General features: G+C 37.0%; 5 protein-coding genes and 1 long non-coding RNA gene across 9 annotated transcripts in view; 3 read left to right on the top strand and 3 right to left on the bottom strand.

Moving 5' to 3' along the window:
• The first annotated feature begins 1,452 nt into the window (after positions 1 to 1,452).
• Positions 1,453 to 2,637, top strand: LOC129720861 (mitochondrial inner membrane protease subunit 2). 2 transcript variants are annotated; one of them, XM_055672707.1, is made up of 3 exons: positions 1,453 to 2,047; positions 2,111 to 2,203; positions 2,265 to 2,637. In XM_055672707.1, the coding sequence occupies exons 1-3, from the start codon at positions 1,855 to 1,857 to the stop codon at positions 2,480 to 2,482; spliced, it is 504 nt and encodes a 167-aa protein (XP_055528682.1). In that variant the 5' UTR covers positions 1,453 to 1,854; the 3' UTR covers positions 2,483 to 2,637. The 2 variants fall into 2 exon arrangements, with proteins under 2 accessions (XP_055528682.1, XP_055528681.1); XM_055672706.1 differs by having other exon boundaries at positions 1,643 to 2,203.
• LOC129720860 (threonylcarbamoyl-AMP synthase) lies at positions 2,624 to 3,431 on the bottom strand. Its single transcript, XM_055672705.1, has one exon. The coding sequence runs from the start codon at positions 3,429 to 3,431 to the stop codon at positions 2,691 to 2,693; it is 741 nt and encodes a 246-aa protein (XP_055528680.1). The 3' UTR covers positions 2,624 to 2,690.
• Positions 3,432 to 3,455: 24 nt separating this feature from the next.
• Positions 3,456 to 3,950, bottom strand: LOC129720862 (DNA-directed RNA polymerase III subunit RPC10). Its single transcript, XM_055672708.1, has 2 exons — positions 3,721 to 3,950; positions 3,456 to 3,666 (listed from the first exon to the last, which is right to left on the bottom strand). The coding sequence occupies exons 1-2, from the start codon at positions 3,859 to 3,861 to the stop codon at positions 3,481 to 3,483; spliced, it is 327 nt and encodes a 108-aa protein (XP_055528683.1). The 5' UTR covers positions 3,862 to 3,950; the 3' UTR covers positions 3,456 to 3,480.
• An 8,195-nt stretch (positions 3,951 to 12,145) lies between these two features.
• Positions 12,146 to 12,764, top strand: LOC129720859 (uncharacterized). The gene is made up of 3 exons (XR_008727297.1): positions 12,146 to 12,281; positions 12,341 to 12,532; positions 12,588 to 12,764. It is a non-coding gene; the product is annotated as an uncharacterized LOC129720859 (long non-coding RNA).
• Positions 12,765 to 13,202: 438 nt separating this feature from the next.
• Positions 13,203 to 15,508, top strand: LOC129720857 (poly(A)-specific ribonuclease PARN-like). 2 transcript variants are annotated; one of them, XM_055672702.1, is made up of 6 exons: positions 13,203 to 13,362; positions 13,426 to 14,347; positions 14,408 to 14,692; positions 14,786 to 14,841; positions 14,902 to 15,133; positions 15,196 to 15,508. In XM_055672702.1, the coding sequence occupies exons 1-6, from the start codon at positions 13,344 to 13,346 to the stop codon at positions 15,290 to 15,292; spliced, it is 1,611 nt and encodes a 536-aa protein (XP_055528677.1). In that variant the 5' UTR covers positions 13,203 to 13,343; the 3' UTR covers positions 15,293 to 15,508. The 2 variants fall into 2 exon arrangements, with proteins under 2 accessions (XP_055528677.1, XP_055528674.1); XM_055672699.1 differs by having other exon boundaries at positions 14,902 to 15,137.
• A 49-nt stretch (positions 15,509 to 15,557) lies between these two features.
• LOC129720858 (prostatic acid phosphatase-like) overlaps positions 15,558 to 20,065 on the bottom strand; it is a 58,726-nt gene continuing 54,218 nt past the window's right edge. For both annotated transcript variants that reach the window (XM_055672704.1, XM_055672703.1), the window contains exon 5: positions 15,558 to 20,024. In XM_055672704.1, coding sequence (XP_055528679.1) covers positions 19,320 to 20,024 — 705 coding nt within the window. In that variant the 3' untranslated portion in view covers positions 15,558 to 19,319. The remainder of the gene's footprint in view (positions 20,025 to 20,065) is intronic.

Raw genomic sequence — 20,065 nt, 5'->3', positions numbered from 1 at the left:
TATATGAAGGGAACCCAAAAAGTGAGTCAAAGTTACTCAAAATCAAAAAGGACTTCTACTCATATTTTGACGTCTACGAACATCGTTCTAAACTGAGTCAGAGTTGCCCAGTTCATGAGTTATTATTTACGAGCGTGAGCATGATGAGTAGAACATGGTGTAACGGTTTAACCAAAAAGAAGGCGCGAGGTGAGGAAGCGTTTTTCCCCTTCGGAGGGTTGGTGACGAAGCATCACTATGCAACAGCGAATGACTTTTTCGTGTTTGTTGATATATCCTCACTAACTAGGCAATTGAATGCCGCAAATTCAGGTAATTTAGGATGGAAATTGTTTCTTAAATTAATGAATATTGGTATCAAGGTATGTAGCATTGCCATAATTATATTTTAAATGCATCAAAATGATATATTATGAGATGCGATAATTTTTATGCCCTACACACTTAGATAATATCACCGAGTACGGTAAAATGAATTTCCGAGATTTCAACAACTGAGATCTCGGTAATACATCAAACTACCGGGACTCTGTAAAATCAACAATTGACAACTTGTCAAACTTTAACGAGATTCTCGGTAATATTTTACCGGGACTCGGAAATATTAACTGTCGAATTATTACGAAAATTTCGGTAAAATTTACTGAAGTACGCATTTTGCGATTTCTCAGATAAATCCAGGAAATGATGAAAACGATTAATTATCCGTATAATTTTATTAATTATTTTGTCAAATGACTCAACTTATTACAGCATTGGTAGAAACATGAGAGTTGTGTTGCTCTTTGGAAATAAAACAACATCCATCACTGCAACTTCCATCCTGCGAAGCGAGTCGTTAACCTACAAAACTGAGTAAGGAAAGAATTAATTGTTTTCTTTTAGTATTATATTTGCAATAAACACAAACACGATCTGAGAAATAATATTGTATGTACTTACTCAACATTTTAGGTTAATCTGAATATTACAGATTTTTCCAGAATGATGATTAACCGCGAAACCTGTTCCTTTTACATCTAAACCGAAACCCAAACAAAACTGATAGTGAAGCTTTCGTTATTTTGACAGTTCTATTTTTCGGAATCTCGGTAAGAGCTTTTTTGGTTCAACGAGATCTCGGTTAAATGATGTCAAGCTTTCGAGATTCGGTATTTTAGTTTACTGAACTCGGAAATTCGCTGTTGTACGGATTTTTTCGGCAAACAAATTTACGGTATTCCGGTAAACACATTCGGCTACAGTCAACTGTCATTGTAGCAGTTTAAAACCGTGATTTAAAAATTGAATGACAACGATAGAAAGTTTTTGAAAATCACGTTTTGCTTAGAAAATGCAGCTCTATCAGATGAGATAAAAAACTGATATAGCTAAACAATCCAACTCACATAGCCATTTGAGTACTTTCAGTTATTCGGGTTGTAAAAAGGTTGATTCTTCCACATTTACGATTCGCGTTGACGGTGTTGCTGATATTTGTTTGGTTTTTGCATGCGAAAAAGAAGGAAGGAAATATTTTTGCTTTTGTCATCACGCACATTTTGACAATTGCATATGAGAGTTCACGTAGGTGCGAACAGCCTTCGAAATCTCTTTCAACGCGAATAACCCGAATAGTGTAGCATTAGCGTGTTGATTACACAACGCAGCAATCAAAACAAGCAAAAAACATAAAAACGTCAAAATAAACCCACGATTTCAGACTGCTGGCTCACAACATTCGCTATCGAATAGTTTTTCCTAATTATATTTTGTATTAGAGTTACCACAAAGATAAAAAATTGCAATGTTTACTAGTCAATAGATTAGTGTTTCTACACACAGAAACTGGAAAATCTCCACTAGCCGTCAGCCATGAAGATTCCTTTGTTTTTCAAATCCCTGCTGATCAGTATACCGGTGGGTGTTACTTTCTTCGACTGCGTTGGTTACATTGCCCGCGTCGAGGGCATCTCGATGCAGCCCGCCCTGAATCCGGACGGTAGCAACGCAACCGACTATGTGTTCCTTTCTCGATGGGCTGTCCGCAACATGGAAGTGGAAAGAGGTGATGTTATTTCGTTGATATCGCCAAAAGATCCTGGTCAGAAAATTATCAAACGTGTCGTAGGCCTGCAAGGGGATATTATTGCTACAATGGGCTACAAAGTTCCCTTCGTCAAGGTCCCGGAGGGTCACTGTTGGATAGAGGGCGATCACACCGGTAGGCATATAATCAGCAATAAGTATAGTTTAATTACCTCTTGTTGGGTATTATTTTTCAGGTAACTCATTAGACAGTAACACATTTGGACCAGTTTCGTTGGGGTTAGTCACTGCTCGAGCGACGCAAATCGTTTGGCCACCCTCCCGGTGGCAAAGTTTACCTTCGATGATTCCAAGGACACGACAACCTATTACGTTCGGAAAAGCACCCATTGACAGTGGTATGAATAGTTCCCACCCAACCTTACATGCCCAGGAAAAAGACTGCGACAAGTGAAGCGAAATAAGATTTTGGAAAACATCTCTCTCCATGGTGTTTAGTTTAGAGTTATGGCCAAATTGAGTTGTTGGTTTAAAGCACGATATTTTATTACCAGGTTACAAGGAATGTTTCTATTTGAGCAATAAAGAACTGATATTTAGGTACCTAAACAGTTTATAATTTATGTGGCAATTTAGTATTCATGCACTTGAACTAAACATTATTATACTTCTCGAAAACCGAACTTTTGTACTACACGTACTGTATGCTCTCCGGCAACCCCGTCACGTATAACTTTATAGTATCCCTTCTCCGAAAGATCGATTACCGTGGACGCGGCACGTTGTTCTTCCTGCAAACCAAGCTGTCCGCCATCAAAAACTGCTCCCAAGGAAGACCAGAGCTTTTCGAATTCGTTAACGTTCAGTGTACTTTTTTCCGAGCTTCGATTAGCACTGGTTAGAGCAATAGGAAACCGGAAAGATTTCGACACATTGCGAATGAAATCGAAGTTTGGAATGCGGATACCAATTTTCTTAGTACCTGGATTCAAAAATGGATTATCCAAATAAACGGATTTGTTCACAACAATTGTTACCGCTCCCGGCAACAACTGACCAAGCAGCTCATCCGGTAGATGATCTGCCTTGCCCCAATGACGTAAATCTTGGAATTCGGCGACACAAATAGCTACCGGCTTAGTTTCTTCCCGTCCTTTGATTTCATACAGACGCTGAATTGCATTGGGATTATTGGCATTACATGCTAAACCGTAAACGGTGTCTGTGGGCAAAGCAATGACTTGACCCATTTCAAGCAGGTTAGCAGCCTGCCGAATTGCGCACATGTCATCGCTTTTTATTACCACTCCCTTTGTAACATAACCGTTCATCGCGGAAGCCGGTGATCGCATGTGCCTTAAGCCAGCAAAATTTATCAATTTTAAAACTCTACCTTTAACCATTACTATCACTTCAGTTCAGTTTAGTTTTTCTTCCCAATCGTTACGTTAGCTAATCACGCCAGTTATGTCCACAGATAGGATTGCAACACTTGTAAAACGTTGTCATAGGTTCATCCGCCGAGCGGGTTTGCATTTGCATAAAATAAGCTCTATCGTGTGCGCATGCAGGACAATCCGCGTCAGTGGAATCTACGTTCTCCCAGGCAGCAGCACCGCCCATTACATGATCCACCTCCTGAAATATACGATTGGATCAGCGGGAGTAGAGTTTAAATAAAAGAATACTAACCTTCAATTTAGGATAGATACGGGTGGAGATTTTTCGCTTGATTTTACAAATATAAGGACAGGTATTGCAGGAAAATCTGAGTGAATCCGTTCCTTCTTCCACTAATAGGAGATTACCACAGGTTGGACAAAACATTAACATGATTTAGTGATTAATTAGGTACCGAAATAAATACCTATTTTCTGATGTCGAATCCACGTGAAGAATGTTCTGCACAAAATTACACTCAAAAATGAAACTGCCGGTTTACTTCACGTGAGCAGCGTTGCCATTGTGCCAGATAAATTTGGATTTTGACAGATTTCTGTTTGCGCGTCAGACAAACAGATGGTCGGCGTGCGACCAGACGGGTCTACTACGAAAGGCTGAAACTCAAAAGGCTGAAACACGAAAGGCTGAAATTCGAAAGGCTGAAATCACGAAAGGCTGAAAACTACATAAGGCTGAAAACACGAAAGGCTGAATCACGAAAAGCTGAAAATCATAAGGCTGAAATTCACAAAGTTCATTTCTAAAAGAACACTCGCGGCCTACGGCCAACTCGATTGTTCGAGATGTATGCTGTCCTTACTCGCTACCGCTCGTTCGGACTAAACTAGGGGATCACCCCTACGAGTCAGTAGACCTAGGAAAACGAACGAACCTATACAGAGGTGATTTCTGTGGGGGGGCTGCCCCCCCGCAGTGGTCGGCGCTTCCGACGGCGGGTCGCCGGCGCACACTCGCGGCCTTCGGCCGTCTCGTCCAGAATCATCTAGGAAACGTGTACAAGAGTCAAGTGTATAGATTCAAATGTTGCCGAAAATTGATTTTCCATTGCACAAACCAATTAATAGCAACACTAAAACAAACAAATTTATCGCAAACATAAACTGGGATTGAACAAAATTGTCGATTATGTACAAATTACGACTGCTCAAAATTTCTACATTAAAAAACGGCAACGCTTCTTATTGCAATAATATCGATAAGAGCTGGAAAACTATCGATTTTATCGAATCATTGACCACTAAGTGTTCTTAGCGCCACCATGCTGCGTATTGCGACATGCTAAAAAACCGTTGCATCTTTTTACACATGAAGCAAAATTAGCTTGGATGTCTGTTATCTGTGATTGAACTCTGTCACCTTATGAAGGTTTGTTATCCATGTGTCCGAATTTTTCAACGATTGTGATTCAAGTTACAAAAGTTTCAGCCTTTCATGTTTCAGCCTTTCGTTCGTTCAGCCATTTGTGGTTTCAGCCTTTTGTGCATTTATCCTTTCGTTATGAAACATACTGTTCAGCCTTTCGAGCTTCAGCCTTTCGGGTTTCAGCCTTTTGAGTTTCAGCCTTTCGTTACTAACCCCGACCAGACCGAGCCAAGCGCCATTTTCTTTAAAATTGAGTTATTAGCACCAGTGGATGTGCAAACTGATAATCTATGTTCCAATAAAGAATGAAATCATTTGAACAGTTCATAGGCGTGTTATAACCAAATATCTCTGTAGCAGTTTGTGAAAAAAACGAAATTGCGTTCGACCAGAGTGAACCGTAAACACAGACATGGCATCTAAAGAAAGTGATTGTTTGTGATTTAAAAGCATACTTCGCGATTTATTTTAACCAGTAACTGATTTCTCTGCTCCGGACAGCTCGTTAATACGATTGTCATCAGAATTAGATAAATAAACAGCCAGGTGGTTTTCGTAGAGCCGAACTTCGTTTCAATGAGCACATCACTCTTTTTAAAGATCTTGTTGTGCTAGACCGAACCAAGTGCATTTTATTTTCATTTGATATTTTTCAAATAAAATTAATTTTTTTCTTTACACTTTTCACTTTTTATTCACTTTCACTATTTAATTCTATCACTTTTCACTTTTCACTTGCAAATACGTATTTCGGCACTGACATAGTGCCTTCGTCAGTGCTTATTTGGACTTTTTTTCTTGTAACAAACGTCAGGACTGGATTAATGTACATTAAATCAATAAAATAGGACAATACCCACTTCAAAATACCAGAGCATTTCATATTGACACTTAGCACTTGGTGCGCTTTGGCACTAGGAAATAGAGCAACAGAAATAAAGCTTTGCTTGTCTATCAGCTGTATAATTTTTGATACAGATTGGACTGAGAGTTAAAGCAGCGTTGATACACATACATAAGACATACGTAACACTCAGGAAGAAATCTTCCAAAAAAGTTGGTACAAAATGAACTACTCGAAAGTACCAACCTCTGTAAAAAAAACTCTGTTTGAGTTGTTTTGAAGGCAGTAATCCTGCGCAGCCCTGCATTTGTCTCGTTTCTACCTGAAAAATGCTGCATTGATTTTGTGAATAACTTTTTGACAGTTCCTTATGGGATTTTCTTTGGGGCTCGATAAGGCCGAGAAAAAGAAAATTCATTTGGTTCATTATTTATCGATGCTGCGTATTGCGACATGCTAAAAAACCGTTGCATCTTTTTACACATGAAGCAAAATTAGCTTGGATGTCTGTTATCTGTGATTGAACTCTGTCACCTTATGAAGGTTTGTTATCCATGTGTCCGAATTTTTCAACGATTGTGATTCAAGTTACAAAAGTTTCAGCCTTTCATGTTTCAGCCTTTCGTTCGTTCAGCCATTTGTGGTTTCAGCCTTTTGTGCATTTAGCCTTTCGTTATGAAACATACTGTTCAGCCTTTCGAGCTTCAGCCTTTCGGGTTTCAGCCTTTTGAGTTTCAGCCTTTCGTTACTAACCCCGACCAGACCGAGCCAAGCGCCATTTTCTTTAAAATTGAGTTATTAGCACCAGTGGATGTGCAAACTGATAATCTATGTTCCAATAAAGAATGAAATCATTTGAACAGTTCATAGGCGTGTTATAACCAAATATCTCTGTAGCAGTTTGTGAAAAAAACGAAATTGCGTTCGACCAGAGTGAACCGTAAACACAGACATGGCATCTAAAGAAAGTGATTGTTTGTGATTTAAAAGCATACTTCGCGATTTATTTTAACCAGTAACTGATTTCTCTGCTCCGGACAGCTCGTTAATACGATTGTCATCAGAATTAGATAAATAAACAGCTAGGTGGTTTTCGTAGAGCCGAACTTCGTTTCAATGAGCACATCACTCTTTTTCAAGATCTTGTTGTGCTAGACCGAACCAAGTGCATTTTATTTTCATTTGATATTTTTCAAATAAAATTAATTTTTTTCTTTACACTTTTCACTTTTTATTCACTTTCACTATTTAATTCTATCACTTTTCACTTTTCACTTGCAAATACGTATTTCGGCACTGACATAGTGCCTTCGTCAGTGCTTATTTGGACTTTTTTTCTTGTAACAAACGTCAGGACTGGATTAATGTACATTAAATCAATAAAATAGGACAATACCCACTTCAAAATACCAGAGCATTTCATATTGACACTTAGCACTTGGTGCGCTTTGGCACTAGGAAATAGAGCAACAGAAATAAAGCTTTGCTTGTCTATCAGCTGTATAATTTTTGATACAGATTGGACTGAGAGTTAAAGCAGCGTTGATACACATACATAAGACATACGTAACACTCAGGAAGAAATCTTCCAAAAAAGTTGGTACAAAATGAACTACTCGAAAGTACCAACCTCTGTAAAAAAACTCTGTTTGAGTTGTTTTGAAGGCAGTAATCCTGCGCAGCCCTGCATTTGTCTCGTTTCTACTCGAAAAATGCTGCATTGATTTTGTGAATAACTTTTTGACAGTTCCTTATGGGATTTTCTTTGGGGCTCGATAAGGCCGAGAAAAAGAAAATTCATTTGGTTCATTATTTATCGAGCAGTTTGACAGGGCGAGGTACGGAGTACTATGGGGCAACGTGTACCAGAAAAAAACGCCAGTGTTACGTATGTCTTATGTATGTGGTTGATATCTATGTATTACGTTTGACTAGTGAGGAAAATTAGCTTGTTTAATAGTCAAGTTGATATGTTGTAGTGAATACGTTTGACCAGACCGAACTAAAGACCATTTTTTTAAATTTTTGTTCGACCAGAGTGAACTGAGTGCATAGGTGTCAAAAATAAAAACCAAATATTTTATCAATTATTGCTATTTATCGTGTATTTATGATAACAGGACATTCATTAAGCCCTGTTCATTACATGTTAGTATTGAATTAATGATAAGTTCAAACACGATTAATTTATGGGTGGTCAAACTTCAAATGCTGTTTACTCAAAACAATGTGTTTGGCGCTTGGCTCGGTCTGGTCGCACGCCGACCAGATAAACCTCAGAATCTGCCAGATATTTGTAAATGAGCCAGATATTTGCCAGATTTCATCCGCGTTGTCTCGCAAAAAGGTCATTATGCGAGATGAGCCGTGCCTGGCCTTTACCGACCTAACCCGACGAGAGCAAAAAAAAAATTCATCACTTTCACTTCTGCCAGGAATTTTATCCAAAATGAGTGACAGATTTTTGCCAGACTTTTTATTTTCGTTTTGCCAGATTTTATCAAAACTTAGTGGCAACGCTGCACGTGAGTGACGTTTTGGTGCGTTAGAAAAAGGAAAAGGTGAGGAGTTTTATGCCGGTCAATTACACACTAAATAATTCTACTGAAATCCAAAATATTATTTGTAGAATTTTTGCCTCGGTAAGAAATTTCTACTATTGTTCAAAATCTGCGTTTTTATTGTCTTAAAGCATTATGACAATAAGATGCGTCCAACTCTATTTCGCTTTGTTTTCAATTTTTGTTTATTTTCGCCTGTTTAAATGTACCTGTATGTTTCAAATAATGTAGGTCCGTCCTTTACCTGTTTACAAACCATTGCTTTTTAAACAATGAAAAGTGCTCATTTCGAAGTATCTTTTGTTTCGGGTAAACTATTGTAACGCCCTTTACTAAAAAATTGAATTAAATAATTCTTTCGATTGTTACGAAAGAATTAATTCTCACCATGTATTTTACATGTTTTATTAAAGCCAACAATGTAATAAAACGATTTATTTACATTTTGTTGGTTACACCACATACATAAGACATACGTAAAATTATCCAAAAGAGTTGGTACAAAATGAACTACTCGAATGGTAAATAAAATCACTATTTGAGTAGTTTATGAAGGCAGTGTACCTGCGCAGCCCTGCATTTGTCACGTTCCCACTCGAAAAACTCTGCATTGATATTGTAAAGAACTTTTTGACAGCTATTAATGACGTTTACGTACAACATAATGTCGTTTTCGTTTTCGCGGTGTAGCTACACTTTTTCCGTGCTATACTTTGCAGCTTCAAATAAAACATTTTCAGTGTCATTGCATTGGTATGGGAATAATGGGATAGCTGTCAATTCGTTTTGTTTCGGTCATTATCGCATTCGTCATTTAGTCTCGTTTCCATTTCATATGTCCATCTCGCAAATATGCTGAGAAAAATTTACCTGACACTTTACCACGTGGAACGAAAACCAAAACAAACCAGTTTTGACACATACGTGTGAATGTGTTGGTAACTTCCTACAGTACACTCTGCTTTTTTCGGGTGTCGTCAGGGACAACAAAAGTGTAGGGAGAGACAGAAAAAGGGTAGTCCGAAAAGTCAAATAAAACATTTTCGGTGTCAAAAGTGTCGTTTGAGTGTAGCTACACCGCGAAAACGAAAACGACATAAGTGAAGCCAGCATTAGCTGGATCACTGGATCAATTTCACATGCGATTTGACAGCTGATTTATCGAAATACGGGAAAAAGCAGTGTTCATTGGCCCTGACACAAGTAAAAGAGATTTTTAAGGCTGTTTGCACCTACGCGAATTCTCATATGCAACTGTCAATTTATGTGTGAAAACAAAAGCAAAAATATTTCCCTCCTTCACTGCAATGAAGCAGTGTGTTTATGTGTTGTTTTCGGGTGATGTATTTATTGCACATAACGTCGAGTGCTTTGCTTGATGAAACAAAAAATGAATGCGTTGCATTATTATAGAATGTACACTACGTTTATTCTTGCGGATTTCCAACGGCGGTGATTCTTGCAGGCGGCTGACATCGCGCGATGATTTAGGGATTAACATCTCAACGTTTGTGTAAATGAGATAATATATCAACGCTACCTTCAAACATCAACAAAGTTAAGCCACATACATAAGACATAGGGTTCATATGCTAGTAATGGACCCCTTAGTAGATGTATATTGCATATATTAGATGTAAACGGCTCGAATTATTTAAGAAAGCAGTATTCTAATATTTGGTTAAAATATGAAATCTATTACCTAATCTAATGAAATATTCTTTGGTCAAGTTCCATTTTTATTGCCAAATATCAATAACTATTACTGATCTTAATGCGCGCATAATGGACCCTTTTTCCTATTATAAACCCGGGTTCACTTTGCGTAATGGACCCGGGTCATAATACGCAAATTATAATATTTGGTCATGAAATGTTGTTTTCTTTCATTAGTACCAAGGTTCATTAGTCTTCATCCCAAATATAAATTCTGAGAACACCAATTTCAAATAAATTCAGACATTTTTTAAAGGTTCTTTAGAATTATATCGATTGTTTAACTTAAAAAAATAGTCAAAAGAGCTCAAGCAGAAAATGGTTTTGGAGGCCAAAATTATTGAATTCATAGACAACGGTTTTGTTTGTTTGAATTTTAAACAGTATTGGGGCACGCCTCCCAGCTCTCTACAAGCCACGATGCTGATTTAACGAGCCTATCGTCGTGTGTTGAAATCCCGGCTCGGTTTAGCATGTTAGTGTCAGTAAAGTTGTTGCGCTAACCCCGCAATTGTTGTGTAACAGTTGGCCGTGAAGCTTGTGTATACTAAACAGAAGATCGAGTTCCGATAGCGGAATGCACCCAAGACTTTAGCTTAGTTGGAGGGCCCTTCCTTGCTTTTCCAGTCCAAGTTTCAAGGTTATACCACAGACTAACAGACATAACACGTCGAACAAATTTTCAATAAAATCATCGTTTGGATGATTCCAGTACTTTACGTTAGTAACACTAGCACCATCTGATGTCGTGTTCGCGCTGCGACATGTATTTCGACATCAGCGCCAGTGTTACTGCATGTGTCAAATGGGGAACTACAAAATATGTATGAGATTGCATGTCAGCGCCCCAGACGACGTTTTCGCGCGGTGACTGTTATTCGATTGAAAATGTGAAATGAACGTTTTTTGGCGGCGATGGAGCCAAGTTCCAGTGTTACGTCTGTTAGTCTGTGTTTATACTTTACGGTTGAACGTAGGAGCTCATGCTGCCTATAAGCCTCTTTTATCGGAACCTAGGACAGGACGTGACAAGTGAAACCAAAAATCACCCAGAGTTCTGTCAAAGCGAAAGTCCTCTCTGATTGGTCGATTTCACTTAGCGCACTGTTAAATTTTATTATTAGTCGGTACGGTTGGCCGTGCTGCGAAAACTATCGGTATTTTTTGTTCACACTGTTTTTGCTTACCAAGTGAAAAAACAGCTTTTTGTTCAACAATTTTTTGAAACTTTTTCATACACTATACTGTGTAATGTCCATAAAAATCAACATTCGAAATGTTATTCATTGTTTTGAAACTACGTATGATAAACAATAGCAGATTCATTTCATTAAAAGCAAGAGGAACCCAAAATGAGTTGAAATTATGGCTGGTTCAAATAAATTTAACATATATCTTTAACTCAATTGAACTAGCATTATCAAATGTAATAATTAAAATTGAAATCCAGAACTTGGAAAATCCTTGATATTTATATTTTGCTAATTAAACATTTTTGGAAACACTGGCAAGCGTCGTGCCGAAAAATCACAATGTTTCATGAGGGCATTTTTGAACGAAAAGAAGAATAACTAGAAGCCACTTGTCACGTCCTGTCCTAGATCGGAACGTGATTCTGGATCGCTAAAATACACTGTTGCACATCTAATTACGTGTAATCACACTCACACTTATTGGTTTTTCCCATTTTGCTCACGAATATTCTCTTCACGGAGGAAAAACTAACTGGTTTGTTTTCAACATATTTTTGGTTGATGTATGAACGAAAAAATATTGTTGCTTCAAAGGGATTGTATGATTATAAGGATTGTATGATTACAAATTATTATTCTAGTTTGAAACTAATCTAATCAGCCGTTTCAAATTAAGTGCACAGTTTTTGTTGAATCGATATAGAATGTTTATTGTTATTACCTAAGAATTTGTTTATTTTAAATTGTAACTAATTTTGATACAACAATAAAACGGTGTTTTTCAATCTGTTGTAAATAATATCTTTTTTCAGATTAAAACAAACCGTCATTGTTGTTTGTTTTCATTTGGCTTTGTAAGTTACCGATACTAAAATACTCGATATCTTGAAAAAAAAATCGATACCAAAATTTACGATCTTAGTATCGTCCATCTCTATCTGTCATAACTCAACGTGTTTCTCGGTTTTTCCTGTCTTCTCACAGCGACTTGGGGTGAGTGTTAAAAAATCCTGCCCGGGCTCAATACGACGTAATTTTGCTGGTGTTATTGGTAACTCTAGTGCGTGCCGTTTAACTACACGGATAAAACCAGATATCGACATCATTAGTGGGGTACATTTTTTTTCTCTGCGAGCTTGTTTCTTTTTCTCAAATCATCTACTGTTCTGCAGTTACGCAGTCTTGCACAATGTCAGAATCGTTTCCATCGGATGTTCCAAAGCATGATGATATCAGTAACAATCAGAATCTTGACATAGAATATTTGGATGCCGATTCGCGATTCGTTCACTGGGCTGACAATGAAATTATACAATTGCTACAGTCGTTCAAAGTATCAACGGAAGTTGTTCAGAAGTTCGTGGGTAGGAGTTTGTAAAAGCATTGTTCCTACAAAAACTTACTAAAATTTTATTACAGTCAACGAATACAGTATTATGTAATATAGAGAAGCATAAATCTAATGTAGCAAACATAAACGTTTTGCACAACAGATCAAACATTACGGAATATTCACGTATGTGCAATTATTACAATGTCAATATAGATATGGAAGATGTAATGATTAGGATATGAATAAATATTTTGAAAATTGCACGATGAAAATTTTTAATATGAAAAATGTTGAGAAATAAAAATAAGCAAAACTTTGTTCAAAATAATCAAAAATTTTTGTTATTATTAACAAAAAAATGTCAATTATAAACAACAAAATTGATTATTTCCAACCAAATTTTGTTTTCTTAAAAAAAAACGATTTGGTTAAAACTACCATAGTTTTTATTTGTAGTTAACGGTGGTTAAAAATATAAACTTTTTTTTGTTTGGATCAACCATGTATTTTTTGAAACAATCTGCACTTGCTAGTTTATGATAAAACGAATAATTTATTTATTTCAAACAACCGCTATGGTGATGTTACCCAAAAGTTTGTTTGTCGCTGTTTAAAACTAAGAATCTGTTTGAGTTAACATGAAATTTGGTTGTTTTTACCAATTTTTTTTCTCCGTGTTCAATTTAACCTTTAACACATCGTGTCGGTTGTCATTTTGATTGATATTCCTAGAAGTTTGTAAACAAATTCACACCTCCATAACAAATTTTTAGCGGCTGCGTTTGGATCTACTTTGCTAACGTTTATTTAATTGTACGACGTCTCAATCGTAACCTTCTCAAATGGAAATCACAACAGAAAGTAATTATCCTAGTGAATTGGTGAAATTTATGTTTCTAGCTTCACAGTCATGTTACTTTCCAGATTTCAAGGAACAGCTTCCATCTATTCGAAAAACTATCCAGGAGGCAAACTTTTTTGCGTTTGATAGTGAATTCACCGGATTAACCACGGATCGTAACATATTTTCTTTCGATACCCCGGAAGAGGTGTATCAGAAAACGATTGAAAATTCGTCCAATTTCACAATAATCCAACTTGGCCTGTGTGCTTTCCGTGTCGAACCGGAAACCCGTCAGGTGACATACAAATGCTATAATTTCTATTGCTACCCAAAAGGTAGGTTTAATGTGTTCACCTGTCAAGGAGATAGTATGCGGTTTCTAGCCGAAAATGGGTTCGATTTCAATAAGCTTTTCCGGTATGGCCTGTCCTTCTGCGTGGAAACAGATGAGCAGCGTTTGAGGACTGAACTACGCGAAAGACAAGAACAGCGAGCAAACGCACTGCAAGACGAGGATGTTTCTGACGGAGAGACTGCTTCAGTTAATATGGTTCCCGTTCCTCCAGGAGAGGAAAAACTGCTTTCGGATATAACTGAACGGATTGAACAATTTTTGACTTCAGAGAATAAGGACCTAACAATTAAAGACTGTAACGGGTTTCAACGCAAATTGGTGTACCAATTGCTGGAGTCCAAGTACAAGAAGAAGATTTCGACGAGTGCGGTCCATTTGGCAAACAATCACAAAGGAATATTAATCGAGCGAAAGCGAACCAAGGAAGAAGAACTGAAGCTGGAAGAAGAGCGCGTAACTCAGGAGAACGATGAACTAAACAATATGATTGGTCTCTCTCTGGTTCTTCAGGAGCTGTCCAAATCTAAAAAGCTTATAGTTGGTCACAACATGTTGCTAGACTTATTATTTGTAATTAGACAATTTTTTCGCCCACTACCCGCCGACTATCAGGAATTTAAAAAGACCGTTCGGGAACTATTTCCACAGTAATTTATGAGACGAAGACGAGTCCTCGATAGTTTCATGTAATTTACCTCTTATTTCAGCTTACTAGATACTAAGTACCTGTGCACGAATGCAGAGCTGAAGCTTCATGTCAACTCGTCGGTTCTTGGACACGTGTTTGAATCGGTGCAAAAGGAACCATTCAAGATACCGGAGGTTACTTCTGGTTGCGACGATCACGAATACTCTACAAATGACTCGAAGCAGCACGAGGCTGGCTATGACGCGTATGTAACGGGTCTTTGCTTTCTTGGACTCATTAGCTATTTTAAGACCGATTTGCTGGATTTGCAGAATGATCCGATATTGAAGAGTTACTTCAACAGGTAAGAAACATTTGTTTTTTATTCTCTGGAGGCATGTACATAGTTCAAAGTAAAAACTTTTTTTAAATATATTTATCTATAAAAATATTATAGAATATTCTTGCTTCGGCTCGCAGATGTCAATTACATTTATACGCATGGTAAAGAGCGTAAGTTAGATTGACGATCTTAGTAGGGCACCTAAAAGCCAATTTGATTAACATTTACAGCATCTATATCGCGGGAACACGTATTTTTCATAACTTTTCCGGAAAACTGGCGTTCGACGGATATTCTCATTCGGTTTCGGAACTATGGGCAAGTGCATATAAATTGGGTTAATAACAACTCAGCGTTTGTTACCTTGCACAACCGTGACTATGCAAGCCATGTGATCAAAACCATTGATAAATCGTCGTCCTTGTTTACGATTTGCACGTTCAACCAATTCAAGGCAAAGCAGCAAGTATTTTCGCTTTCATTTTGCGTCTCTCCAAATTACTCACCTTAATCCTTGATTTCAGTGTGCTGGAACTAAACGGCGATACGATAGTGGTGGTTTTGAGAGAAGGAATAGTATGTGCGGCAAAACCAAAAAAGAAGAAAAATCGCCAACCATAACTTTGCCAGTGGTAACAAGTAAGGAAATAGTTTCCTTTGGAGCTGGCAGCCAACCCAAGAAAGCAAAGAAAACGGAGTTCGCGGAAAACGATGACTGGTAGCCTTATGCATTTTGACTATTTTTATGATGTCAGTTCTGATCGATACCCTTAGCGTTGTAAAACGTTATAGACGGTGTCACAAGTAATAAAAAAGTATTTCCAATCGTGTCGAAAAGCGTGTTCCATATTATTTCAAGTCACCAAGGAGATAAAAACGCGCAACGTGTTTTTTATACAGTTATCACACTGCTGTTTATTCGTAAAAACTAATTTCAAACTCTACGAAGATCACATATGAGCAAGATCGCGCCAAATCACCAAAGGTCGAATATCAACCATTTTTTATTTGAATGAAACTTTTCACACGTATTTGGCTCAGCAAACTGAGCATTTTCCACAGATGAAGCGATTTTTTACACCCAACCCATGAGTTACATTCTAAAAGGGCGTATGCCTTTTGGCACAGGTGTTATTCGAAGCATTGTAGCCCAGAAACCGTTGGTTGTATAGAAAAACTGTCTGAGAATGAGTTACAGGGAATTAAAAATGCATCATAAACAAAATATACACTGTACAAAAAAAATTTTTTTTGACCAAAAAAAAATTAAAAATAAATATTAAATTTCAATTTAAAAAAAAAGAGTTGAATTTTTTTTTAAAGAAACTTGACGTTAATACGCAACATTTTAAAAAAAAAGTCCAGGATGGAGAAATGAAAGATATTTTTTCTATGGTAGATTTATTTTTTATAAAAATTCTAATTCAAATATTTTTCAGAATATTTGTATTATGATGATTTTAAAAGATGCAGAAAGTTGTTTTGAATCAAAAAGCTCTTGGTAGTTAACATTCTAAAGGCATCGGTTTTCGAGTTATTTTAAATTAGAGTTCGAAAAGTTATTAATATTTATGAAAATACACGTTTTTCTTAATTTGTCCGTGGTTCTCCAGCAAAAACTATACGTTCATTGGAAAGCTTGATCAAAAATATACAGTTCATTCTTTGACAACAAAACGATTGGATAAATAACTCAGGCGCTGTACCTTAGCTTACCTACACGTATGTTTGTCGTGCAACACTACCTACTTGTTTACTAATAACAACTGTTTGTAAAGTAAGCTACCTACCTCCTGGGTAACCCATAATATCTGTTTCCGTGTATAAATACGATTGCACTTCTCCAGAAGTTATGAAGATGAATGAAGTGAAAATGGAATACACCAAGCCCAAGTGCTGTAAACTCTTTTCTGATCATCGATGCTCATCAAGCTTACGCAAATTAAACGAAAACGTTATTGCAAAATTAAAAGTATTGAACAGTAAAGCTCATTTTAACACGTCTTTATCAATTTGTGATTCGTGTAGTTATTGGAATGATAGTTAAGCCACCATTCATCCCTTCGTTGTTTACTATTCACACACTTAAAACTGGATCTCGAGCTCGGCAAAAAAACATCCGAGTTCACTCGGCAACTTTGGATTCAACCGGTATTTCAGCAAAAAAATGCCGGTTGCCGACAGTTGTCAGATCATTTTGCCGAGACTTCGTCCAAAAAACTAAGCTTGACGAATCTCGTCTCTATTTTTTGCCGAATTTATCGTTAAACACTGTTGATGCCGAGGTCAGCAAAAACATTACTGGTATCTCGGCACAAATTTTACTCGTTGCCGTGTTTCGGCAATACAGCTGTCATTCTCATGAACGAGTTGCCGTCATTTTTCTTAGTGAAAATTTTTGCGTGTTACGGGTGAGCAAACAGGAATCGGATACAAGTTTGGCTGAAATTTGTGCAAATTACAAGTGTTTACAATCCAGTAGCCGAAAAAAATGTAGTACAGTTTGGGGGGAAGTGGCTGGAACTCAAAAAGTGTAGTTTCAAATTGTGTGAATACAATATTGTATTTGTTTTAGGGATAGGCATTAGACGTAATTTTAGATTAGATGTTTAGCTCAATGCCCTACTGGCGAGCAAGATAAAGATAAGTATTCAAGATTTAGTATAAATAAATTTCTTTACTTACTAAAACTCATCGAGCTTATAATTTATTTTTTGAAAGAACTTTGCTTACCTGATTCATAGCAAAACTATTTTCTGCGATTGGATTCCACTGAAAAAACGGCTCTTTACTGTGCCGAACATTCAGCTTATATAACCGAAAGGTCGTTGGACTGGTTTGCCGCTTCTCGGTTGGATTTGCCGAGAGTACAGTCAATTGTGTACCGCGATTCTCGGCATAAAATGACATCTGTCAAATATTGGTTTTCCGAGATTCTCGGCAAAAGAGATTCAGCCGAGATGGTTGCCGAGCACTCGGCTGTCCAAATCTCGGCACAAACAATGCCGAGATTCGGCGAAATTTTTTAAGTGTGCAGAATCTGGAAAACTTAAGAATATCAGCTTCATCATAATATCGAAAGTACTCCATCATGATACTGTTGCGGTTCAGGTGTTCATTGCCAAATTAATGAGTTTTTTGAAAACAACAATAGAGTTGAAAGAAGCGATATTAATGCCTGATGGAGCTGCCTCACAATATAAAAATAGAAAAAACTTTGCAAGTTCAAAACAAGATATAACGTCGATGCAGAGTGGCATTTTTCGCGACTTCTCATGGTAAAGGCCCATGCGATGCAATTGGTGGCACATTGAAACGAATGGCAAGAAATGCAAGTTTAGCTAAAGAACATGAACATCCCATTACAAGCGCAAAAGAATTGTATGATTGGGCTAATCAGAAAAGTAATGAAAATTCATCAAAAATGTCATTTAGTTGGGTATCATATGAAGAATATGAACAAGGAGTAACAGAAAATAAGATACAAACGAAGCTGTTTTCAAAAGATGACGAATCATTTACTTATGATGTATATAAAATATAAGGTGAAACTAGTTCTGTAAAGTATCTATGTCATAAAAAAATATGTTCCTAAGATAATGAAACTCGAAAATAAATATTTGATTCTTATATATATTTATATCACTTAGAACATTTAACTCTTTTCTTGAGAACCGTTCGCCCAATCGTTTTGTTGTCAAAGAATGAATTGTATATTTTTGATCAAGCATTCCAATGAATGTATGGTTTTTGCTGGAGAACCATGGACAAATTAAGAAAAACGTGTATTTTCCTAAATTTTAATAATTGTTCGAGCTTGAATTAGAAATAACTCGAAAACCAATGCCTTCAGAATGTTACTACCAAGAGCTTTTTGATTTAAAATGACTCTCTGCATCTTTTAAAATCATCAGAATACAAATATTTTGAAAAATGTTTGAATTAGAATTTTCATAAAAAAATTAATTTACCATAAAAAAATACTTTTCATTTCTCCATCCTGGATTATTTTAAAAGTTGCGTATTAACGTCAAGTTTCTTCAAAAAAAAATTAAAAAAAAATTCAACTGTTTTTTTTTAAATTGAAATTTAATGTATACTATTAATTTTTTTTGGTCAAAAAATTTTTTTTGTACAGTGTATATTTTTTTTTATGATGCATTTTTAATTCCCTGCAACTCATTCTCAGACAGTTTTTCTATACAACCAACGGTTTCTGGGCTACAATGCTTTGAATAAAACCTATGCCAAAAGGCATACGCCCTTTTAGAATGTAACTCATGGGTGTAAAAAATCTCTCCACCTGTGAAAAATGCTAAAGCCTGTATTACACTCTTTGACCAAGCGTCAAATGTTTGGCACTTTTTGACAGATAAAAATTTGGTCAAATATAATTGTTTGCCACTCTCCAATTTTAACATGGGTCAAACACGGGCAAACAACAACCATGATGTCAAATAAATTTGACCATTTTGTCAGAAGGTCAAATATTTGACCATTAGACAAAGAGTGTACTACAGGCTTAAGTTTGCTAAGCCAAATACGTGTGCAAAGTTTCATTCAAATCAAAAATGGTCGATTAAATTTTCGCGTATTTCCAGGCGATTTGAAATGATTTTGCTCATATGATAAAATCTTACTGGGAGATTCATGGCCCTCTAGGTGGTGGCTCCTCGAAACCGGCCGTGTGCGCTTTACATTCCTGGCTCATGTCAGCCGGTATATGGCCGCTAAGGAGGGACTTCAGTCGTTCAACGGGACAGTACTTTTCGCATCCGGGAATTTGTAGAGAACTCAATTGTTCTCCGACGTTTTTCTGGTACAGTCGAACCGCGAACTCCCCCGTGCGTCGGTTTTTGTGTAACTCAAACAATGCCATAATCGCATAGTTCGGAAGTTGCTCTTGCCACACGTTGAACGCTGACAGAATATTCACAACCGTCGAATCGTGGCCGGCGTAAACGAACATTTTTTTGTTACGCGGGTTGAATTCGTCGGCTATCACCGCGTCCCATTCCGAGATAGTTTTTTTCAAGAAGGGTCCTCCTTTTAGCTTTATCAGTTCATTGTTGTACACATTCAGGATATAGCTTAGTCGAGTAAGCGGAAGAAGCTTAGTCGGATAGTACTCTAGAGTCCACTCCGGCAGAGGTAAACCAAACTCAGACTCAGCCTTGAGAGTGCTGTACAGGGATTGAACATCGTCTGGTGTTTTGACGTCCATTCCGGTGATTTTGGTTAAATTATCGAATAAGTTCTGATTATCACTCATCAGTTGCTGAATTTCTTCACTCTCTAATACAGCATTTAGAGTTTCATGGTAACGTGGGCAAGACTTTCGTACCAACAACAACTTGAAGAAGAAAAATGCGAATTGTAATTGCGTGTATATAA

This window comes from Wyeomyia smithii, chromosome 2 (genome assembly GCF_029784165.1).
Source record: "Wyeomyia smithii strain HCP4-BCI-WySm-NY-G18 chromosome 2, ASM2978416v1, whole genome shotgun sequence".
NCBI classification, from domain to species: Eukaryota; Metazoa; Arthropoda; class Insecta; order Diptera; family Culicidae; genus Wyeomyia; species Wyeomyia smithii.
Note: the sequence above shows the minus strand (reverse complement) of the source record. Positions and strands in the feature narration are given on the sequence as shown.

What these genes read in the sequence shown, in the direction of transcription:
- LOC129720861 (XM_055672706.1), top strand. Translation starts at nt 1,855, where the DNA reads ATGAAGATTCCTTTGTTTTTCAAATCCCTGCTGATCAGTATACCGGTG. An exon ending in GATAGAGGGCGATCACACCG is followed by an intron (nt 2,204 to 2,264) that starts GTAGGCATATAA and finishes ATTATTTTTCAG; the next exon opens with GTAACTCATTAGACAGTAAC.
- LOC129720860 (XM_055672705.1), bottom strand. Translation starts at nt 3,431, where the DNA reads ATGGTTAAAGGTAGAGTTTTAAAATTGATAAATTTTGCTGGCTTAAGG.
- LOC129720862 (XM_055672708.1), bottom strand. Translation starts at nt 3,861, where the DNA reads ATGTTAATGTTTTGTCCAACCTGTGGTAATCTCCTATTAGTGGAAGAA. An exon ending in GTATCTATCCTAAATTGAAG is followed by an intron (nt 3,667 to 3,720) that starts GTTAGTATTCTT and finishes CGTATATTTCAG; the next exon opens with GAGGTGGATCATGTAATGGG.
- LOC129720857 (XM_055672699.1), top strand. An exon ending in TTGAAGAGTTACTTCAACAG is followed by an intron (nt 14,693 to 14,785) that starts GTAAGAAACATT and finishes AAAATATTATAG; the next exon opens with AATATTCTTGCTTCGGCTCG. An exon ending in TTATACGCATGGTAAAGAGC is followed by an intron (nt 14,842 to 14,901) that starts GTAAGTTAGATT and finishes TAACATTTACAG; the next exon opens with CATCTATATCGCGGGAACAC.